Source organism: Gopherus evgoodei, chromosome 6, assembly GCF_007399415.2.
Source record: "Gopherus evgoodei ecotype Sinaloan lineage chromosome 6, rGopEvg1_v1.p, whole genome shotgun sequence".
NCBI classification, from domain to species: Eukaryota; Metazoa; Chordata; order Testudines; family Testudinidae; genus Gopherus; species Gopherus evgoodei.
In genome coordinates this window covers 40,356,740-40,380,731 of record NC_044327.1, presented here as the reverse complement: position 1 = coordinate 40,380,731, position 23,992 = coordinate 40,356,740, and the positions used below count along the sequence as shown (strand labels likewise).

General features: G+C 43.4%; 1 protein-coding gene across 2 annotated transcripts in view; it reads left to right on the top strand.

The window, feature by feature from the left end:
* The window catches only part of SMC5 (structural maintenance of chromosomes 5), a 94,046-nt gene that overhangs the window by 52,940 nt on the left and 17,114 nt on the right, over positions 1–23,992 (top strand). For both annotated transcript variants that reach the window (XM_030566493.1, XM_030566494.1), the window contains exons 12-17: positions 680–774; positions 991–1,123; positions 3,929–4,102; positions 4,259–4,428; positions 6,998–7,121; positions 20,846–20,968. In XM_030566493.1, the coding sequence (XP_030422353.1) occupies positions 680–774; positions 991–1,123; positions 3,929–4,102; positions 4,259–4,428; positions 6,998–7,121; positions 20,846–20,968 (819 nt within the window). The remainder of the gene's footprint in view (positions 1–679; positions 775–990; positions 1,124–3,928; positions 4,103–4,258; positions 4,429–6,997; positions 7,122–20,845; positions 20,969–23,992) is intronic.

Here is a 23,992-nt window from a genome sequence, read left to right as displayed (position 1 = left end):
TTTGACTAATGTATTTTCTTGAAAAGCTTTTCCTACATGGTGGTAGTTAGGTAGTGGCTTTTGGAGAACTCAGCTGGTTGGGGCACCACATTTGTGGGTTTTTATGGATGCTTGCATATGTTTTAGTGGTTTGTGTTCCTTTCACGTTTTTGTTGAAACAGCTTTTTTACTGGATATTTCGTCTTGTCTTGTAAATTGAAATTGAAAATATATATATTTAAGGAATTGATAAAAAGATCGGTTAAACCTCTGGAGGGGTTAGTTCACATCTCTGTTACATATTTCTCAGATGCTGACGCAGAAAGGATCTTCTTGCTACAGTAACTAATTTCTTTCCAGGATTTTGAAGGTCACCAAGGCAACATTAATAAAGAGATTGATCATTAATGGGGGGGGGGGACATAAGGAGGACTCTTCTTTTCTTTCTTTCAACTGGCCAACTGACCACAGTTTTCTGCTAACTGAATGTAGAGAAAAAGAAAGCCTCAGTGGATGTAAATAACTCTGGTTATCATGTGGAAGTCAGAATAATTTCAGATGCATGGTTGTGAGGTTAAGTCAATATAAAGGAAATGTTTGCTTCTATGAAATACATCTTTTTCATACATTAGTATCATTTTAATTTCACTCAAAACTCTTGTTTTTTGTTACTGAATATCTTGTTTGGTGTAACATTTAGGTGCGTGACCATCAGAAATTAAAAGTTAATGCTGTATGTGCACCCACTGTGTCATGTGCTGAAAATAGACCTTCAAGATCAGTTGAAGAGTTGCAGTAAGTAATAAAATACTTAACCTTAAAACTATTGTCAACATTGAATATTTTGGTCTCAGTGCAAAATGATGTAGCTGTGCACCATCCTTTATATTGCAAATCAAACTCTTACCTCAAGATCTAATGTTTTTTTTCTTTCTGAATATTTGTGCTAACTTGTCATAAACAAAACTGGTTAAAGATCTATTTGTGATTTTCACCTTTTCTCTTCCTCAGCCAATATGGTTTTTTCTCTTATTTACGAGAGTTATTTGATGCTCCTCATCCTGTGATGAGTTACCTTTGTTCCCAGTATCGTGTTCATGATGTCCCTGTGGGAACTGAGAAGACCAGAAGCATGATTGAAAGGGTGAGAGGTGCTAAATAACATGAGTAGGACTATGATTTTCTTAAGACCATATTTAGGAAAGTTGCTGTAAAATCGATATGAAAAAAGTTCATTTTGGGTGCAAATAAAACTTTTCACCTACTTAGTGGGGAGAAAACCAAGGCCAGTGGCTTACATAATGAGTAGATTTTAACACATTGGAGCAAACTGTTGGTTGTAGTGCTTCACAGGAAGTTAAATGTTCAGCTTACCCTAGTGATGCACTAATCAGATCTCTAAAACTCAGAGGTTTATTATGGTAAAAAGTCAAAACTATTAATCTGTTTTGTAGTAACCAAGTACGCTTTTTGGGTGGCCAGGTCTGAAAGTTTCTGGGTACTTTTAAAGTAAAATAAATTACAAACATTTACTAGCTTTCCAAATTTTAAAATAAATGTTTTCATTTTGGAGCTAGGAAATCTCATGACCCCAACTTGAAACAGTGAACTATTGAGAGCAGTAATTGGAAGATACTTTCTGCTTGAAATGTCTTATATCTAATATAGTCTTGTAACCTCCTCATTGTATTATTTGTTTTAATAAAGGAGATACAAGAAATTTAGACTTGATTTAAATGGGCTGACAGAAAGAGTCACCTTCCTGGGAAGCCTGTGCATGCGCGCTCTCTCTCTCCTTCCCCCCATACCTCACTCAGTGCTGACTTATGCATTTAAGATTTGCACTTGCGACTATAATAAGAAATACTCCCTTCAGCACCAGTAGTTCTGTTTGTGGTGAACAGTTGTTTTTCACCTTGCACAGAGATTGGAATTCCAAAGTGAAAAATTGCTTTTTCTTCTGGGTTATGGTTGGAAATTCACATTTTCTAAGGGAGCCTGTTCTTCTCAATAAGGAGAAAGGGAAAATTAATGCTCATTCAAGGAATAAGGTCTCCAGGCAGGGAAGCTTGCCCCTTATTTGTCTGAGAGGGGTTATCTGTCTCTTTCTCTCTCATATGTTAGGGACAGAACAGCAGGGTAGATGAGATGGTTAGAAGATAAGAAATTCCCTTTCACCTCCTTATCTCAAAGGAGCTATCTACTGGTCTTGAAGCCCATCCTTTTGATGGGGAGGAAAAAGGAGTCACTTGTTACATGCTCAAGATTTGCTGGCGTGCCCGTCTATGTCCAAAACACATCTCTGGTGCATTAGCTGACGAGAGCTGGCAGCTGCTCCTCAACTCTGCTGGAAATTGTGCTTCCCATGTGAGAAATGACACTTCTCCGCATGTCCTGTGGGGGCACTTACTGGAAGGTGAAAGAAGTCCAAAAAACTTTTTTTCTCCTCTTCTGGCAACTCATCCTATGGGTATGGATGAAAAGGAGCCCCCAGTTCACCAACCTAATGTGTTCATGATATACCTGGGGTAGAACAGCAGTTTTAAAATATCTGTGAAGGGAATGCTTTCAAGTATCAAGTAGTTCTCCCCCCACCCTGACAGGAAACTGTCACACTCCCAATTCATCATTCATGGTGGCAGGTGAGAGAATCCCACCAGTTCCAAAATGTCAACAATAATTTGCCTACTGATCATGTGATCGGCTATTTATTTTGAAACAAAAACTCCTCTTGTAGCACTTACCTAATATTTTATATCACTTGAAGTCATAAATGATACTTTCTGTAGCCCAGAATAGGAGCTAATAACTTTTCTACTGTGGTTACACAAACATGAAATTTCAAACATTAATAATTTTAAACCTTTTCCTTCACTTAAACTTGGCCTGATTTTCTTTCCTCTGCTGTGTGGACCACAGCAACGTGAGGTGTTATGTGAATTTTATATTGGCTGTTTTGAGTTATTTGGGCACCACAACTGTTTTTTTTTTCAGTGAAATGTGTGGTATTCCTCATGCTCTCATAGTAACTCTAATACTTAAATTCATTTTACTACAGTGTTGCAAACAAATTAATTTTTGGGCTCAGACCAAGCATGGGAAGGTTTACTCATAGACCTGAAGGAGAAAAAAGAGTTAGAATGGAATTGCCCTCTCAACCTTAAGGTGAACTGCAAAGCAAAATGAAGACTTAGTTAAGCACAGATTTCTGTACTCAGTAACCTCACAGTATCCAGGTTGTGGGGAGAATTTTGTACAGAGATTTTTAATTAATAATTTTCTAATTATTTTCCATTCTGGAAACTTCTTAATTCATCGTGATTCATTGAGGATGGCACATAATCCTTCTGAAATATTGCAGTACCATGGGCTGTAATGAGGCTTCTCTTATTTCTGATGTCTCCATCTTGAGTGTCTTCAGTGAATCATGAAGTACCATATATCAGGAAAGGTATGAGATTTTAAAAGAATAATGATAAATTCAGTGATAAATTCCACACTTCCTTTCAGGTATCTGTTCTTAACTAAAGTCTCAATTTTGCTTTGGGACTTACCTCAAATGGTAACTCTTTGGAATACCATAATAGACATTTATATAGCATCTTTCTTCTCCAAAAATCTGAAAGAACTACCTATATAGTTTTGTGTCTATACAGGAGTCATTCACTCATCACAGAAGTTGTTTTACTTTGTATGACAACACAGAATGAGTGATGTATTTTTTTTTATTGCTACTTTGTCAGCAAAAACTTCAAATTCAATGATGCAACAAACTTGTTGAATCTCCTTTATGCAATGCATGTTCATACACCAGAAACTTGACTAATTTTAGTATCCTCGCTCCAAATCATAGTTAGTTTATTTCCTATTCTGAAAATAATCTTCCTTGTTCAGAATAGGTGAGCCTTACATAAGATTTTTGTCAAATGGCTTTGTTTTTCATGTTTAGGTCATACAAGAAACCAAATTTAAGCAAATCTACACAGCAGAAGAAAGGTATTCAGTGAGAGTGTCTGCTTATACAAACCAAACTATTTCTAGTAACACATCCCTGAGACCAGCGCAGTTTCTCACTGTCACAGTAGATGCAGATGAAAGAAGGCAGTTGGAAAACCAACTAAAGGTAGGCTGCTATATTTTAGTGTTTCGAAAAAAATTCCGAAGTACTTAGATTGAAATACTCCCAATTTTTTGTTCAGTAAAACTGTATTATTTGGCCTGGATCTGGTATGATTGTAATGAGAATATTAAAGATTTTTTGTGTCACTATTTACTATAGGATATTAATAGACTTTTCCAGTTACGGGATTCTCAATTGCATACATTATATGAGAGGCAGAAGGGTCTGGAACGCAAAGATAATGAGCTGAGGCAGCAAAAGAAGGAACGTTTGGAGAGAAAAAACAAAAGGAAACAACTGGAATCAAAAATTAGTATGAAACATGATAGGTATGACTTCTGATGAGCCTGTTTTATTGCAAATATTTTCTCTTGCTGAGACAGCATTAAGATACAGAAATAAGTCTGAAGTATTAACATCAGTTATGATTTTGTATGTTGGTGACTAGGGCCATTTCAATAACAAAATGGAAATAACAAGCAATCCCTAAAATGTATCTTGGCTACCTCTAGCCCGTTGATTCTGATAAGATATAATTTATTCTTAAGAACTAGTTGGCAGCTAGGCTTCAGAAATGGGGTGGTATAGGTGATGCAGAGACTTAATTCTCCCACCTTTCACTTTTGAAATATAGGTAGGTTCATCTGTGATTGAGGTCATGAGTGAGGATATATTAGTTCTCTTAAGCCTGGTCTACACACAGTTTTGTATACTGGTGAAACAGTTTCTGATACAAATGAGGAGGAGGAGGATTAAAATAAAATAATTATACTGGATGTTGTTATATCAGTATAAAGGTACCTTTATACTCCTAATAGTTGTATTTATTTTCCCTTAGAGGAATAAGCATACTGATATAAGCACCTTTATACAGGTATACATGCATCTGCACTATGTGATTGTACACTTCAACTACCAATATAGTTAAAGCAGTACGACCTTTGTGTATAGACAAACCCTTAATCTAGTTTCCCATGGGTGTTTTGGTCTGTTACAAGGTTATCACAATTTTACGTGATCAACAGAGATGTTATCTGGTCTTTGTTTCATAAACACTTGAAAAACCAAACTGAAGCCTCAATCCTAAAAGGGTTCATCTTCAAATATTATCTTAGTACTCATGAAACACCATTATATTTTTTTTTTTTTTGCTGATGAGATGGGAAATAAAGTACATTATAGCGAGTGCTACAAAGATAAATGCGCTGACCTAAATGTGATCATGTAGCCTCCTGGCATCTTAATGTTACAAAGTTGCTTCATTTTCCTAGGATATCATTAGAGGATAAAGTATAGACAGTAGTTTCTAAATTCAGATTCAGTTCTGCTTTGTTGTTCAGCCAGAATGGGTTATAGCAAGTTAAACCTTCCTCCCAAAAACTAATCCTGTCGCTTAATCTCCATTAGTCGAGTGAAGACAAAATCCTGAAGTTTCTCTTTAATTCAGATCTCCTAATCAGTTGTATGTTGCACTGCTTCAGTACCAGAAAACTCAGTCACTTTTTTTCTTAAGGTTTATCATATAGTGGAGAAAATATTTTTTGTCAGTAAAAAGAGGAGGCAAATAATTTTTGAAGCTTTGTGCTAATGTGTAACCACTCTTAAAATATTTGACCAAAATTTTGAAACTGGACTCCTAAATAAGTGGCCAAATTTTCTGAAGTCAGTGAGAGTGCAGATACTCAGCATCTCTGAAAATCAAGCCGCTGTTATTTAAGTGCCTAACTTTGAGAAACCAGGCTTTAAAACATAGGCCAAAATTTCCAAACTCTCTTCTGCGGTGAGTGCAATAAGAGAAGATAAGTAGCTGTTTTTCATAAATTAATACATATAACAGAAATTAAAGAAAACAGCCTTAACTCTGCCTTGTAATGATGCGATAAGGGGGAAAATATCAGTTTAATCTTTTTGGGAACACACTCTAAAATGCCTTAATTGTAATTTTATCCTCACTGAATGACTACATTACAGGGTACAGTTAGGATTGCTTGAGTGTCTTAATTGTGCATTACTTGCCTTAACACGTTCAGATTTCTTATAGGTGTAATCTTAATTCTGAATTTCTTGGGTTGAAAATGCTTGGTTTGGGGATGATGACAAGGATGTTGTAAGAGTCTTTACTCTAAAATTAGGCCTACACTTAAAACTTAAGTCAACCTAGCTTCATCACTCAGGTCTGAAAGTTTTTGCATCCTGTGCAACATAATTAAGTTGACCTAACCCCTCTGTAGACACAGCTAAGCTGACAGAAGAATTCTTGCATCAGTCTAGCAACTGCCTCTCAGAGAGGTAGATTACCTACATCAACAGAGAAACCCCTTCTGTCAGTGTAGGAAGTGTCTACGCTACCGTGCCATAGCACATCTGCAGCACCATAGCTGTGTGACTGTAGCGTCTGTAGTGCAGGCATACTCTTAGTGATACATACTCTCAGTCTTAACAGTCAAAAGACAGTGTCTGATAGCTGTACCGTTATCATGTAGAAGAATCTAAGTTCTGGAAGAGGATAAATTCAGTTTTGGGTTTGAGATGGTGTTCTAATCCATAGAGCAACATTATCACCTTTTTTGGAAAGCTGACCTGCATTTAGTCTGCTTACAGACAATAGAAAAAGGAAATGGAGGAGGAATGTAAGATTTGTTTTAGAACCATAGTTAAGAATGAGATCTCTTTTACAGATAACATTTTCTGCTGAATTTTTACAGAATCATTTAGGATGGGAGGGGCAGGAAGTCAAGAGGCAGAAAAATCATTTCCCCTTTTTCTTTATTTAGTAAGGGCAGTTGCACCTCTTCTAATTCTCAATGTGTTCATTTATGATGGATCCTTTGGGATTAAGAACCTGGGTATCTCAGCGTGATTTAATCAGTATTAATAATAAATTGGTTTCTTTCATAGTTTGAAACAGATGGAGCAAGATGCCATCAATCTAGAAGAGGAGTCTCAACAAACAAATGCCAGGATCAAAGAAATTAATGTCCAAAAAGCAAAACTTGTTACAGAATTAATGCAACTCATAAAGGTATGGCTCCTTCTTAGTTTTATACATTTTTCGTTGTCGTGAAGGGCCTAGTATAGTTAAAAATAAAAAAGGGGTGAGGGGAGAGAAGTGGAGCTGCCTTAATAGTGGGAGATGTTTTGAAATGTAGGTTTTTATTGTTAAAAGAGCTACGTTTACTTCTGCTACATGAATATGTGCTTCGTTTGAACGTAGCCCATATAAACTCACTCCACTTTCTGTTGTTGGTGTGCACAATTTACTACATGGATACTTAAATATTATAGTATCAGAGGGGTAGCCGTGTTAGTCTGGATCTGTAAAAGCAGCAAAGAGTCTTGTGGCACCTTATAGACTAACAGACATTCTGGAGCATGAGCTTTCGTGGGAGAATACCCACTTCATCAGATGCATGTAGTGGAAATTTCCAGGGGCAGGTGTGTATATATATGCAAGCAAGGAGCAGGCTAGAGATAATGAGGTTAGTTCAGTCAGGGAGGATGAGGCCCTCTTCTAGCAGTTGAGGTGTGAAAACCAAGGGAGGAGAAACTGGTTTTGTAGTTGGCAAGCCATTCACAGTCTTTGTTTAATCCTGAGCTGATGGTGTCAAATTTGCAGATGAACTGAAGCTCAGCAGTTTCTCTTTGAAGTCTGGTCCTGAAGTTTTTTTGCTGCAGGATGGCTACATAGCAGAGGGGCATTGTACGTCGGCCAAACTGGACAGTCTCTACAGAAAAGGATAAATGGACACAAATCATATGTTATGAATGGCAATATACAAAAACCTGTAGGAGAACACTTCACCCTCCCTGGCCACACAATAGCAGATCTTAAGGTAGCCATACTACAGCAAAAAAACTTCAGAACCTATTTTCTTGGTCCTACAAGAAATACCCCAGTTTATGATAATTCAGAAAGAAAAATCTTTTCTGTAATTTTTTCTAGTTTGTTTGTTTTTATCTATTTGACAGCATTTGTGCATGTTTCATTTGTGTTTCCTCTGCATAGTTAGTTTGTCTACTCCAGGTGGGTTTTTCACACAGCACCTGAGACATATCCCGCCCTTTTTTTTTTTTTTTTACAAATTGCAAAATGCAATTGTAAAATCACAAAAATCAACGGAGGGTCAGGTGCAGTAGCTGAAATTACTTTGAACTGGGGTTTTTAAAGAACTGACTATTTCTCAATTTGTCTGTGGCCCTTCAGTAACTTTAAACTTCTTGGAATAGCAAATAAGTCATACATATTATAAATATTGTGTACACCTTTGTTGTATAAATGGTAATAGCCACTTCTTTGGGAAAGGTAGAAAACCATAAAATAAAATCCTTAAGTTTTAATAATCAGAGTAGATATTCTTCCCACTCTTCATAGACTTTAAGGTCAGAAGGGACCATCATGATCATCTAGTCTGACCTCCTGCACAATGCAGGCCACAGAATTTCACCCACCCACTCCTGTAACAAACCCTGAACCTATGTCTGAGTTACTGAAGTCCTCAAATCGTGGTTTGAAGACCTCAAGGTGCAGAGAATCCTCCAGCAAGTGACCCGTGCCTATGCTGCAGAGGAAGGCAAAAAACCTCCAGGGCCTCTGCCAATCTGCCCTGGAGGAAAATTCCTTCCCGACCTCAAATATGGTGATCAGTTAAACGCTGAGCTTGCGGGCAAGACTCACCAGCCAGCACCCACGAAAGAATTCTCTGTAGTAACTCAGATCCCATCCCATCTAACTTCCCATCACAAGCCATTCAGCATATTTACTGCTAGTAGTCAAAGACGAATGAATTGCCAAAAGTAGCTCTCTCATCATACTATCCCCTCCATAAACTTATCAAGCTTAGTCTTGAAGCCAGGTATGTCTTTTGCCCCCACTACTCCCTTTGGAAGGCTGTTTCAGAACGTCACTCCTCTAATGGTTAGAAACCTTCGTCTAATTTCAAGTCTGAACTTCCTAGTGTCCTTAGTGATCTTCAATTCACAAGACTTTTGGGGGTGCTGCTTGTGCGAAATGGTCTCCCATGTTCTGTGAAAGTCTTCAATTGTTTCCTACCACCTTTGGGGGTGAGTGTTTTTGTGGATACAGACTAACATGGCTAACCCTCTAATCTATTTTTTTTTTTTTTGGGTGTTGCCTGTGAAATAATGCTGGTTCTGCTGCACTGAGTAGCCAGCATTAAAAGAAGTTTCTGCTTATCATGTCAAACAGATGAGTTGTTTTGGAGTGTATTGATAAGCCCTGAATGGCAGTGGTTGGAGTCTTTCACAGATCATGTAGGATCATCTGGCTGAAGCAACTTTGAAAACCACAGAGAATTGCAGAAGATAACCAATTTTAAGGCACGGTGGGCCCCCAGGGTTTGTAAATTACTTTTTAAAATAATTTTTATAGGTGATATGCTATTAATAAGCAACTAATTTTTCAGAAAGAATATTATTTTTATGAACAAACAATTTTCTAAATTAAATTTTAAAATATCAGTTTATAAGAACAACAGCACACTCTAGGATGACTGTGTTTATCAATCAACATGTAGTTCTTCGAGTGCTTGCTCATATCCATTCCAGTTAGGTGTGCGTGCGCCGCGTTCACGTTTGTCAGAAGATTTTTACCCTAGCAACACTCGGTAGGTCAGCTTGGCGGCCCCTGGAGTGGCGCCGCTATGGCGCCGGATATATACCCCTGCCGACCCAGCCACCCTTCAGTTCCTTCTTACCGCCCGTGTCGATCGTTGGAACAGTGGAGCGCTGCTTAGCTAACCTCCACTTCCCTAGCTACTTGTAGTTCTCGTGTATATAGTTATAATCCTTTTATATATATATTTATATAGTTATACGTTTTTTCTTTACTAGCATAGTTAGTTTAGTAATAGCGGGGTTCAGGGTCTAGCCCCTTCCCCGCACCCGGTGCCGGAGCCCAGGCCCAGCTCACCGGGTTTTAAACCACGCTCGGCCTGCCACAAGCCGATGCTGACAGGAGATCTGCACGACTCCTGTTTTGAAGTGCCTCGGGGAATCGCACTTGACAGCTAAGTGCCCCATTTGCAAGGCTTTTAAGCCGAGAACAAAAAGGAGCGGGACTTTCACTTACCCCTCCGCCTTTGGCGCCGAGCGATGATCAATCGGCGGGCAGAAGTGCCTCCTCAGCACCGGACCCTGCCGGTACTGCCAAGGCCTTTCGGCACCGGCCATCGCCGGCACCGAAGTCAACTCGGCACCGCTCCCTCTCTCCGAGGTCGAGAGAGCCTATGACGACTCCTGCCAGTGCCTGACGGCTCCCCAGCACGTGCCGTGGTTGAGCTCCCTGCTCCTGCTGCTTCCGTGCCACCTGCACCACAGCCAGAGAGCTCGTCTAAGTCGGATCGCCCGGCACCGACACCTGCTGAGGCACAACATCGGTACCGTTGAACCCGGTCCCACGAGGGCCGTCGAATCCGGTGCCTGACAGCTCCCCGGTACGCGCTGTGGTTGAGCCTACTGTTCCCCCATGCCGGAGACATTCCCAACGGCGAGGGATCTCATTGCCATGACAGAGACAATGCTGTCTGACCCTGGCACCGCCGGTGCAGGTAATACAGTCTCTTGGCAAGCCTCCCTTGATATGACCATCCTCTGTCGGCACAGCAGAGCGGCACCGTTCATGAGCACGGTCCCGCAGACGCTCCAGGTCCCGTCGGCACTCCTGCTCCCGACACCACTTGCAGTACCAGTGCTGTTCTCCTCCTCGGTACCAGTCGCACTCGCCGCACCGGTTGGTATCCCGTTTGCCGACTCGCTACTCTCGGCACTGTTCCAGCTCCCAGCACCGCTACAGGCACCGTGACTCCTGTAGCTGCTCCCGACGTCGAGCCTCGAGATCTCGGTCGACTTCCTGGCACCGCTCTGGTTGCAGGTCTGGATCTCATTCCAGGTACCGGTACGCCTCCCGGTACTGGTCCCCGGTGCCGAGTTGGGCAAGGTCTGATAGAGTCAGAGACTCTGCCCATGGTTTTTCAGCATCTCCATGGCCATCCAGACGCGCATCAGTGTCATGCCACGCGGACAGCTCTTATGCTCCGGACCGCGATACTGATGTGCCCACCAACAACCTGAGAGCCCATCAGGACCTTCTAAGGAGGGTAGCACTCCATATGGACCTCCAGGTGGAGGAGGTCCCGGAGGTAGAGGACCCAGTAGTGGGCATTCTATCGGCGGTTGCCCCACTAGAGGAGCCCTACCCGTTTATTCGGACCATCCAGGCGAATGCCGATACTACGTGGCAGTTCCCAGCTTCTATCCTGCCTGCAGCCAGGGGAGTCAAGCATAAATATATGGTTCCCTCTAAGGGGTACGACTACTTGTATGTCCGTTCTCCTCCCTGCTCACTAGTTGTTCAGTCCGTTAAGGAGAGGGAATGGCATGGCCAGCAGGCGCCAGCCCTGAAATCGAAGGAGGCTAGGCGCATGAACCTACTCGGCCACAAGGTGTACTCTGCAGGGGCCTTACAGCAGGTGGCAAATCAACAAGCCTTGTTTAGCCGCTATAATTATAACACCTGGGTGACGGTGTTTATGGAGTTTCTCCCTCAAGGCTCCCGCCAAGAGTTCGCTGCCCTCTTGGAGGCAGGGAAAAAGGTGGCCAGAGCTTCCCTCCAGGCCTCATTGGATGCAGCAGACTCAGCAGCCAGGACCCTGGCCTCAGGTGTTGCCATGAGGCGCATCTCATGGCTTCAGGTTTCAAACCTCCAGCCGGAGCTGCAGTATACCATTCAGGACTTAACATTTGATGGTACAGGCCTCTTCGCGGCAAAGACAGCCCCAGGCGGCAAAGCCTGAAGGACAACAGGGTCCTAATGCTCTCTCTCAGCGTGCATACGCCGGCGATCAAACGCAGGCCTTTCCGTCTCCAGCCACACCGCCGTATTCTGTGCTTAGCCAGAGACAGGACTTTGGCAGACAGCACGGCCGAGATGGTCGCAGATGACTGTCAGGACCCCTAGAGGGCCAAGATCAAGGTCCCTCACAATCACCACCGGGACCAAAGACGAACTTTCGACGGTGCGCCCGAGAGCGGTGTACCAGTTACAGGTCGGGATCCCACTCCTCCTTTCTCCTGGCGTAGTCCCAGTTAACTTCAGATCACTGGGTCCTATGCACAGTGGAGTATGGGTACCACTACCAATTTGTTCCAACTCTGTCACCCTTCCGGGACCCCTCTCACGAGCAATTCCTCTTAAACGAAGTGCAGACGCCGATGGACGAAAGGGTCAAGGTTTTTTACTCCCGTTATTCCCTAATCCCGAACTCAAACAGAGGTCTCAGACCTATCCTAGACCTGCGAGGACTCAACCAGTTGATAAGGTGGAAGTTCCGCATGGTATCCCTGGGAACCGGTATCCCTGGGAACCATTATCCCATCCTTGAATCCTGGAGACTGGTATGCCGCCCTCAATATGAAGGACGTGTACTTTCACATCGCCATTTTCCCTCCGCACAGGAGATACCTCCGCTTTCTAGCCAACCGTCAGTACTTCCAGTTTACGGTTCTGCTGTTTGGCCTTTCTACAGCCTCACAGGTATTGACTAGTGTATTGCCGTAGTCGCCGCCTACCTTTGCCGACATCGGATATGCGTTGTCCGTATCTGGACGATTGGCTTATCCGAGGAGACTCCGAGACACAAATCACTCAGCATGTGGGCATTGTCAAGGACCTATTCACACGTCTAGGCCTGATGATTACTATAGAACAATCCACTTGGTTCCCACGCAGAGGTTAGACTTCCTAGGAGCTATCCCGGGCTCCGACCTAGCCGGAGCCTGCTTACCACAGCCGCAGTTTCAGGTGATGGCAACAATCATCCGAGGTCTGCAGACTTTCCCAACGACCTCGGCTCGCACTTGTCTCGGTCTCCTGGGTCCCATGGCTGCCTGCAAGTTTGTAACCAAACACGCCAAGCTCCGCCTCCGTCCTCTCCAAGTGTGGCTCAACTCGGCATACCGCCCAGACAGGGACCCAATGGTCATGATAATCACCATTCCCTCGAGCACCCTAGGCTCTCTAGAATGGTGGCTAAGTCCCTCCCTGGTGTGGGCAGGGATGCCGTTCCATCTGCCCCAGCCCTCACTGTCCCTGACGACGGACACGTCATCTCTCAGCTCGGGTACTCACCTCAGTCAACTTCGAGCTTAAGGCTCTTGGGTCTTCTCAGGAGCTGGCATTCCACATCAATGTCCAAAAATGAGAGCAGTCCGGCTGGCGAGCCAGGGGTTCCAGCAGGAGCTGTGAGGCCATGGTGTCTCAGTGTTTACAGCCAACGCAACAGCCATGTGCTACATAAACAACCAGGGAGGGACATGGTCCTCCCCCTTTTGCCAGGAGGCCATCCATCTCTGGGACTTCTGCATAGCCCACTCGATAAATCTGGTAGCGTCCTTTCTCCCAGGCATTCGGAACGCCTTGGCACTTCGACTCAGCAGGTCTTTCCTGTCTCAACGAGTGGTCGCTCTGCCCCGATGTGATGCATTCTGTTTTCCAGAAGTGGAGACTTTTCCCCACATAGACCTGTTCGCTTACTGCGAGAGCAGGAAATGCCAGATGTTCTGCTCCTTCCAAGGTCTCTCCCCGGGATCAATCGCGGACGCTTTCCTGATGCCGTGGAAGGGCCAACTCCGTTATGCCTTCCCACCATTCATTGGGTCCTGCTCAAACTCTGCAGGGGCAGAGCGCGCATCATCATCATCACTCCAGCATGGTCCAGGCAGCACTGATATACCACGTTATATAGGACCGTGTGCTGTAGCTGGCAGTTGGAGGTGGAGCTACTAGGAAGGTTTGAAAGCTAGAAGCCTCTGGTAATTGGCTGAACCTTAACCAGTGGGCGGGGCATTCACTCAGGCCAGGGCTTTATAAAGCTGCGCACAAGCGACCAGGAGCTGCTAACAGGGAGTTTTGCAAGAGAGTTTGGAAGGGGAGTAGGAAGGGAGGGGGGTCCCTTGTTGGTCTCATCTGGGACCCATTGGTCCCCTGAACCCATAACCTGAGCCACATCAAAAACCTTTCTGTTTACAGCAGAGAGGAGCGGACAGGGAGCTGTAGATGGGAATTTGAGGGAGTTTGACAGAGGGAGGCTTACAATGGTGAGGAGGACCCGCAACACCTGTTCCAGCACTGCTTCTGTCTCCTCCACCTGTGCCTGTAGCCAGACAGAGCACCAAAGCATGGATGCTTTTACCCAGATTCTGGTGTGGGCTTGCAAAGACTGTAATTTGCAATTTCCACTTACTGATATCCAGGCTGGGGGTGGCATCCAATGTGAAAGGTGCCTACTGGTGGAATCTCTCAGGCAGCAGGTGGAGGAGCTACAGGAGGAGGTGGCCAGGCTGAGGAACATCCATGTCCATGAGCAATTGCTGGACAGTATCCATGTGGAGACAGCTGATGGTGCTGTCCCAGTTGACAGGACTACTGACGCTCCAGTGGAGGAGGAGATGCCTCAGGGTGTATCTGGCACACCAGTGGAGGAGGAGGCTCAGGGTGGACACAGCCAGCTGGTTACTTCTAGCAGCAGGCAGTGCTCCACCGCTTCTGCGAACCCTCCTGTTGTGGTAAAAGATAACCATTATGCTCTTCTTGATACAGGAGAGAAGAAATCACCCCCAACAGTTAAGGGGGTGAAGCCTCGTACCCCTAAGGCTGGGAGGTCTGCTGCCACCACTGATAAGAAACGTAGGGTAGTGGTGGTTGGAGACTCTCTGCTGAGGGGGACGGAGACACCCATCTGTCGCCCTGACCGTTCATCCCGGGAGGTATGCTGCCTGCCAGGGGCCCGTATCCGAGATGTTACAGAGGCTTTGTCGAGGATTATCTGGCCTTCTGACTACTATCCCATGCTACTCATCCATGTGGGCACAAATGATACTGCGAGGTGTGACGCTGAGCAGATCAAGAGTGACTACAGGGCTCTGGGAGTACGGGTTAAGGAGTTTGGAGCGCAGGTGGTATTCTCTTCGATTCTTCCTGTTGAAGGTAGGGGTCCGGGCAGAAACAGATGCATCGTGGAGGTGAATGCCTGGCTGCGAAGATGGTGTCGCCAGGAGGGCTTTGGCTTCCTCGACCACGGGATGCTATTTGAGGAAGGACTGCTAGGAACAGATGGCGTTCACCTTTCGAAGCGGGGAAAGGCCTTATTTGCGCACAGACTGGCTAACCTAGTAAGGAGGGCTTTAAACTAGGTTCGACGGGGACAGGTGAGCAAAACCCACAGGTAAGTGGGGAACAAGACCTGGGAGATTGGTTGGAAATAGAAGGGAGCACGAGCTATAATGGCAGAGAGGAAGGAGGGTCAGGGCAAAGCTGGGAGGCAAGATCAAACCAGTATCTTAGATGCCTATATACAAATGCAAGAAGTATGGGTAATAAGGAGGAAGAACTGGAAGTGCTAATAAATAAATACAACTATGACATTATTGGCATTACTGAAACTTGGTGGGATAATACACACGACTGGAATGTTGGTGTGGATGGGTATAGTTTGCTCAGGAAGGATAGACAGGGGAAAAAGGGAGGAGGTGTTGCCTTATATATTAAAAATGTACACACTTGGACTGAGGTAGAGATGGACATAGGAGACGGAAGGGTGGAGAGTCTCTGGGTTAGGCTAAAAGGGGTAAAAAACACAGGTGATGTCGTGCTGGGAGTCTACTACAAGCCACCTAATCAGGTGGAAGAGGTGGATGAGGCTTTTTTCAAACAACTAACAAAATCATCCAAAGCCCAAGATTTGGTGGTGATGGGGGACTTCAACTATCCAGATATATGTTGGGAAAATAACACCGCGGGGCACAGACTATCCAATAAGTTCCTGGACTGCATTGCAGACAACTTTTTATTTCAGAAAGTTGAAAAAGCTACTAGGGGGGAAGCTGTTCTAGACTTGATTTTAACCAATAGGGAGGAACTTGTTGAGAATTTGAAAGTAGAGGGAAGCTTGGGTGAAAGTGATCGTGAAATCATAGAATTTGCAATTCTAAAGAAAGGTAGAAGGGAGTACAGCAGAATAGAGACAATGGATTTCAGGAAGGCGGATTTCGGTAAGCTCAGAGAGCTGATAGGCAAGGTCCCATGGGAATTAAGACTCAGGGGAAAAACAACTGAGGAAAGTTGGCAGTTTTTCAAAGGGACGCTATTAAGGGCCCAAAAGCAAGTTATTCCGATGGTTAGGAAAGATAGAAAATGTGGCAAAAGACCACCTTGGCTTACCCTTGAGATCTTGCGTGACCTACAAAATAAAAAAGCGTCATATAAAAAATGGAAACTAGGTCAGATCACGAAGGATGAATATAGGCAAATAACACAGGAATGCAGAGGCAAGATTAGACAAGCAAAGGCACAAAATGAACTCAAACTAGCTATGGGTATAAAGGGAAACAAGAAGACTTTTTATCAATACATTAGAAGCAAGAGGAAGACTAAGGACAGGGTAGGCCCACTGCTCAATGAAGAGGGGGTAACAGTAACGGGAGACTTGGAAATGGCAGAGATGCTTAATGACTTCTTTGTTTCGGTCTTCACTGAGAAGTCTGAAGGAATGTCTAGTATAGTGAATGCTTACGGGAAGAGGGTAGGTTTAGAAGAGAAAATAAGGAAAGAGCAAGTAAAAAATCACTTAGAAAAGTTAGATGCCTGCAAGTCACCAGGGCCTGATGAAATGCATCCTAGAATACTCAAGGAGTTAATGGAAGAGGTATCTGAGCCTCTAGCTATTATCTTTGGGAAATCATGGGAGACGAGGGAGATTCCAGAAGACTGGAAGGGGGCAAATATAGTGCCCATCTATAAAAAGGGAAATAAAAACAACCCAGGAAACTACAGACCAGTTAGTTTAACTTCTGTGCCAGGGAAGATAATGGAGCAGGTAATCAAAGAAATCATCTGCAAACACTTGGAAGGTGGTAAGGTGATAGGGAATAGCCAGCATGGATTTCTAAAGAACAAATCGTGTCAAACTAATCTGATAGCGTTCTTTGATAGGATAATGAGCCTTGTGGATAAGGGAGAAGCGGTGGATGTGATATACCTAGACTTTAGTAAGGCATTTGATACGGTCTCGCATGATATTCTTATAGATAAGCTAGGAAAGTACAATTTAGATGGGGCTACTATAAGGTGGGTGCATAACTGGCTGGATAACCATACTCAGAGAGTAGTTGTTAATGGCTCCCAATCCTGCTGGAAAGGTATAACAAGTGGGGTTCCGCAGGGGTCTGTTTTGGGACCGGCTCTGTTCAATATCTTCATCAACGATTTAGATGTTGGCATAGAAAGTACGCTTATTAAGTTTGCGGACGATACCAAACTGGGAGAGATTGCAACTGCTTTGGAGGACAGGGTCAAAATTCAAAATGATCTGGACAAGTTGGAGAAATGGTCTGAGGTAAACAGGATGAAGTTCAATAAAGATAAATGCAAAGTGCTCCACTTAGGAAGGAACAATCAGTTTCACACATACAGAATGGGAAGAGACTGTCTAGGAAGGAGTATGGCAGAAAGAGATCTAGGGGTCATAGTGGACCACAAGCTTAATATGAGTCAACGGTGTGATACTGTTGCAAAAAAAGCAAACATGATTCTGGGATGCATTAACAGGTGTGTTGTAAACAAGACACGAGAAGTCATTCTTCCGCTTTACTCTGCGCTGGTTAGGCCTCAACTGGAGTATTGTGTCCAGTTCTGGGCACCACATTTCAAGAAAGATGTGGAGAAATTGGAGAGGGTCCAGAGAAGAGCAACAAGAATGATTAAAGGTCTTGAGAACATGACCTATGAAGGAAGGCTGAAGGAATTGGGTTTGTTTAGTTTGGAAAAGAGAAGACTGAGAGGGGACATGATAGCAGTTTTCAGGTATCTAAAAGGGTGTCATCAGGAGGAGGGAGAAAACTTGTTCACCTTAGCCTCCAATGATAGAACAAGAAGCAATGGGCTTAAACTGCAGCAAGGGAGATTTAGGTTGGACATTAGGAAAAAGTTCCTAACTGTCAGGGTAGTTAAACACTGGAACAGATCGCCTAGGGAAGTTGTGGAATCTCCATCTCTGGAGATATTTAAGAGTAGGTTAGATAAATGTCTATTAGGGATGGTCTAGACAGTATTTGGTCCTGCCATGAGGGCAGGGGACTGGACTCGATGACCTCTCGAGGTCCCTTCCAGTCCTAGAGTCTATGAGTCTATGAGTTGCTCGACCTGTCAATAGCCAACCCAATTACCCTGCCACTCCACCCAGACCTCATACTCAGGACCACGGCAGGCTTCGCCACCTGGACCTGCAGTCTCACGGTGTGGCTGCTGCATGACTAAACCGGGGTAGCAGGAAGCCTTGCACCTGGTCAACGTACCTGGCCGAGTGGAAGCATTTCTCCTTCAGGTGCGAAACGCTTGATCTTACTCCTACTGAGATCTCGATCCCCTCTATTTGGCCTACCTCTGGCCTACAACAGCGGGGCCTAGCGGTATCATCGCTGAGGGTACACTTGGCAGCCATCTCTACCTTCCACCCAGGCTAAAGTGGTCGTTCCGTGTTCTCACACTCTATGGGTTCAAGGTTCCTCAAGGGCTTGGAGCGCTTACACTCTCAAGTACGCCACCCAGCCCCAACCTGGGACCTAACCTGGTTTTAACCAGAATTATGTCTCCCCCGTTCTAGCTGTTAGCGACCTGCTCGCTGCTATACCTGTCTTGGAAGACAGCTTTCCTCGTAGCCATTATATCGGCCAGACGAGTCTCCGAGCTCCAGGCTCTTACAGTGTTTCCGCCGTACACTGTGTTTCACAAAGACAAGGTGCAGTTACAACCACACCCGGCTTTCCTCCCTAAGGTGGTTTCGGCCTTTCATGTTACCCACACTCAACGCAATGGGAGCAACAATTGCACTCCCTGCACGTCTGTAGAGCGCTCGCGTTTATATTGCGCGGACAGAACCATTTTGTAAAACGCCCCAACTCTCTGTCGCAGTAGCAGACCAAAGGAAAGGCCTACCTGTTTCCTCTCAGAGGATCTCATCTTGAGTGATGGCGTGCATCCGCACTTGTTATGATTTGGCTCATATTTCCCCAAGCCACATCATCATGCATTCTACCAGGGCTCAGGCTTCATCTGCCGCCTTGCTGGCTTGTGTACCTACCCACGAGATCTGTCACGCAGCTCCATGGTCCTCGGTCCATACCTTTGCTTCGCATTATGCTCTGGCTAAACAGTCAAGAGATGCTGCAGCCTCTGGCTCAGCAGTTTTACATTCTGCCACATTTCACTCCAACCCCACCGCCTACGTATGGCTTGAGAATCACCTAACTGGAATGGATATGAGCAATCACTCGAAGAAGAAAAGGCTGTTACTCAGCTTTGTAACTGTTGTTCTTCGAGATGTGTTGCTCATATCCATTCCAAACCCATCCTCCTTCCCTCTGTCAGATTAGCCAACAAGAAGGAACTGAAGGGTGGCTGGGTTGGCAGGGATATATATCCAGTGCCATAGTGGCGCCACTCCAGGGGGTGCCCAGCCGACCCACCGAGTGTTGCTAGGGTAAAAATCTTCCGACGAACGTGCACGCGGCGCGCGCACATCTATCTGGAATGGATATGAGCAACACATCTCGAAGAACAACAGTTACAAAGGCGAGTAACCGTCTTTTAGTTTTCCTCTTCTCATAAACAGCACAACTAAAGTGGCATGTACAGTTATAGACCTGTGAACACCCTGTGTGGAGGAGTATTTTTTATTTTTTCTCTTCCCGCTACCCCATAGCAAACTGGCTCTCTAATATACTTTCTATTCCTCAACAATACATATTGGAAGGTATTTGATTGCCCAGCTGCATGGAAGAATGATAGTTATTAATTATGTGTCACAGGAATGTATATCGATTATACAACAGTCTAGGCTACACAACCATCTCAGTACAGTGTTTCATACTGAAGAGTAAAATGCTCAGCCAAATTAACAGGCTGCTGCTATGTATGGTCTCTTTAAAGGAGCAATGAGAAGGACTAGATATTGCAGAAAGAAGTTTTTGGGGGAGCACTTGGTGCTGGAAGGGTTGTTGAAGTCCTCCTGCAAAGAGTAACTGGATGGTGAAAGCCTGCATGCTTGTATGTTGGCTGTTGGTGTCAGGGCTGTGAGCCACAGCAGCATAGTATTCTAGGCAACCAGAATTGCAAAGCAGGTGGTGAGTGTGAACTCCTTGTTGGCCTGGAAACGTGACACAACAAGTAATTGTTTTCCCCTCTTTTTGTTACAGAACTCTAGCTCTTGTTTTTCTTTAAATAGCTGTAACCTTTAAAAATTGCACACCTTTTTTCAAATAATATAATCTTAGTTTTTTTTAAAAGTTACTTCATAATTTTTGTAACTTTGAAGGAGAGGATTTTCCTAGATCTTAACATAACCTTCGCAGCTGTAAGTAATGTTAAAAAAAACCAAATATATATGTTTAGTTGCACATCGTGCACACCAGCAGAGCTCTGCTTTTGCTACAAAATAGAAGTTTAGCTTCCGTGTGTGGGAGACAAGAAATACTTAAACAAACAAGCACCTTGCTGCTTCAAGAAACAAACTGAAAACAAAATTGAGTTGGAGAGCTGAATCTGGAGTCCAAAACTTTGTATAAAAATTGATATATTGTAAGCTGGTTTGCAAAGCCTGATGGTGCTGACAATGTATCAGTTTCGAGTGTTTCACGACAAAGGCAATTTATAGTTTTTTGTGTTTTGCTCTGCAGAATTGCATAAGACTGAACATCCTCAAAGTGGATTTGGTTCTTCAGAGCACTACAGTGAATTCTAAGAAGAATAGACTAGAATCTGATTATAAAGCAGCAACTGTACAACTAAGAGCTTTAGAGGTAAGCTTTGCTTTTTATTTCTTGGTGTATTGGTAAATCAACTTTGAAAACACACTTTTTGCCCAGAGGCCTCTGCGCTCAGGAATGGGCTGCTTCTGTTCTCTTTCTTAGTAATAGGTATCTCTACTCTTGTTGCTAAGGTTTTGTGCTTTGTGAAGCTTTCATCAGTTCTCCAGTCCCTTTCCCTTCCAGGTGAAAAGGAGCTTTGCATCCCCATGCTAACCAAGATGGCTGCCTCTTCTGTGAAGATGTGCCCTAAACATTTTTAAACAGTGTGGAACTGGCATAATATCCTGCATAGTGGGCCCCTTTGGCCCAGTCTGTCATTTAGAAATGTCATCTTCCTCTAGTGAGTAGCTCCAGTTGGGACCAACCTCCCAGAACTAGCACTTACTTGGTAGTGGACTGACCCAAATGGGATCTGATGAAGATCTGGAGGAAAGCACATTCAAGTAGGGTAGGGTTGAGACCCTAGTTCTCCATAGCTCTTTTCCTTATCCTTTTTATTAAACTCCTACCTTTGGGGAGGCCTAGCGGAATGAGTGGGAGCAAGTTTCTTCCCCATTGCCATTTCTCCTACACTCTGACTTTTAAATGTTGGAAAGTAATGCACTAAACATTTCACATAAACCAATTGTATGGAGGAATTTAGCATATATGATAGACATGAGAACTTTCATAATTTCTGACCTGATCCTGCAAGTACAAAGTGAGAATTTGTGTGTGCAAGAGGGGTCCCATATTTTCAGTTCACCTGTGACCTGAATCAATATCACTTGTTTGACAACTGCATGCAGCAGAAAAGTTGAAATAATAAAATAAAGTTTTCAAGAAACTGCGGGCAAAGGTACACAGACTGGTGCACAAAGTAGTAATTAGTATGAGGTATTACAGAAATGATGTAGTGAAACTAAATTAAAACCTACACATTATGATTAAACATCAAATTAATGGCCAAATAACCAACAGACAACCACAGATCACTTACTCTTGCTGCCATTCGTGAAGATTAGAGCAGGGGACAATAAAAAAAAAATCCAAAACAGTGGATGCACATTACACATGGTGCATACGATTGGTGGGGTAGAGCTGCTCTGGTGCCAGGCATCCCAACCTGAGTGACACTGGAATACTGCACAGTGACTCACAATGCCACTCGCTGAGATTTGACCCGGTCGTGATGGAAGGGTGGGTGGGCCAAACTTGAGTGGCACCGTGCTGAGTTAAAGTGAGAGTGGTTCAGTTATGCATACCATGTGAAAAATTTCTGGTGGTGCTCCTGTGAGAAATCCGGGGAACTCTTGCTAATATTTCTTTTATTAAAAGTTGTTAGTCTTTAAAATATTGTTATAAGACTTGAATGGCCCATAAAACCCAATTCATTCCCTCTTCCAGAGGAAAAAGGGCTGCATATGTTCATGTGTGAGTTGTCAGCACTGGGATTCCGTGGGAATAGCAGCACATTGGGTATATTTTAGACACTTGGATTGAAATGCATTTTCCTTCCCAACGTGTATGCTTCAGAATGTGTCACGTTAGTAGCAACATATTTGTGGTTTTTTTTATTTGTCATGGCAGCTCAAGTCAGAACCTTAATGTTGTTTTAACAACTTTTTATATTTAATTTGTCTAATGAGCATGAGAAGCAAGTGTGTGTTTATGACCAATATTGAACAGTAGGGAGGATTGTTAGCCCCATCTGCTCATTGGATAATTGGCACAGTCGTCTTTGTGTTTATGATGATTGAAAGAGATTTGTTAATTGTCTTGCTTTGATAGCTTGTTAATTTTTAGGTTCATTTGGTGTAATTTTTTTAAATGATTGGTATTAAACTCAGTATGTACGTTGTTATTTTTTCTTTTAGGCCAAGTTTGAAGAAAATGCAAATTCTGTTTTCCTTCTGTATGAATTGCTCATCTTTAATTATTTAAATACTGTCACTAAGAATGCATTCAAACACACATGCATGGGAAAATATTGGCTACTGGCTACTATATTTTATTTGACTAGTTTCTCATTTCCCACAAAACCAATTGCACTGCTTATGAACGTAAAAGAATACAAATTGCTTATGAAAATAGAATGTGAGAGGGTTCTAGTGTCCAGTAGCATGCCTCTCAGTAGCTATGCCTTAGCTCCACTCTAGCATAGAACTTTCTCCCTGACTGCCCAGACTAACCTCAGTTCCTGAATTAGTTCTTCTATTGTCAGCTGAAATAACAGTAACACATAGCTCACCCTAAGTCTTCTCCCTTATGCTAGAATTTCCCTCTAGGACCCATCTATTCCAGACAGTAATTTCCTGTGCCCAAAGGTGCACTCTCCCATCCCTTATATACAGGATGGGATTAATGAACTGTACTTGCCAAATGTTAACATTTCTATGAAATATTCGAACACATCATAACTGAATGGGTCTATAGAAGGTTCCACATGTATGTACTTATATACATACTTAGGCATGTGTGAGAAAATACCCATCTCTTGTGGATGTGATAGCCAGGTAATAAATATCAGTCGTGATAAATGAATTTATCTCACACATTCGAATGCCTCACCTACCTACTAATCCATTTATCCTGGTATTTATTCTAACACCTGTAGCCCAGAACAGCTTCAAACACCTACTTTTTTTCTTTTTAAAAAATCAACCTGCCCCAATATGTTTCCTCCTTCTCTTCCCAAATACATGTGTTCCCCCAAAATTACAGCTGCCCAACAGCCTGGACAGGCAAAATTAAGTGATGAGCCTAAAAACATCGCTTTAAGGCCTGTTCCATGCAGTCCTGCAGAGTTATAAATGGGAGCTTCTAGCCTTGGAATTGCTAGAGATGACAGACTATAAAATTGACATTTTTATGTACAGAAAAACAATATACGTCATTTTCACAGGTTCTTTTGGCTTCTTTTGAACCCCGTACGTTTGGACTCATGGTCATGAAGGCAATTGGCTTTTAAAGTGTTGGGATACAAAAAATAGTCCCGGTTACATTTTGAAAACTCATGAAAATGTTCCTAAATAT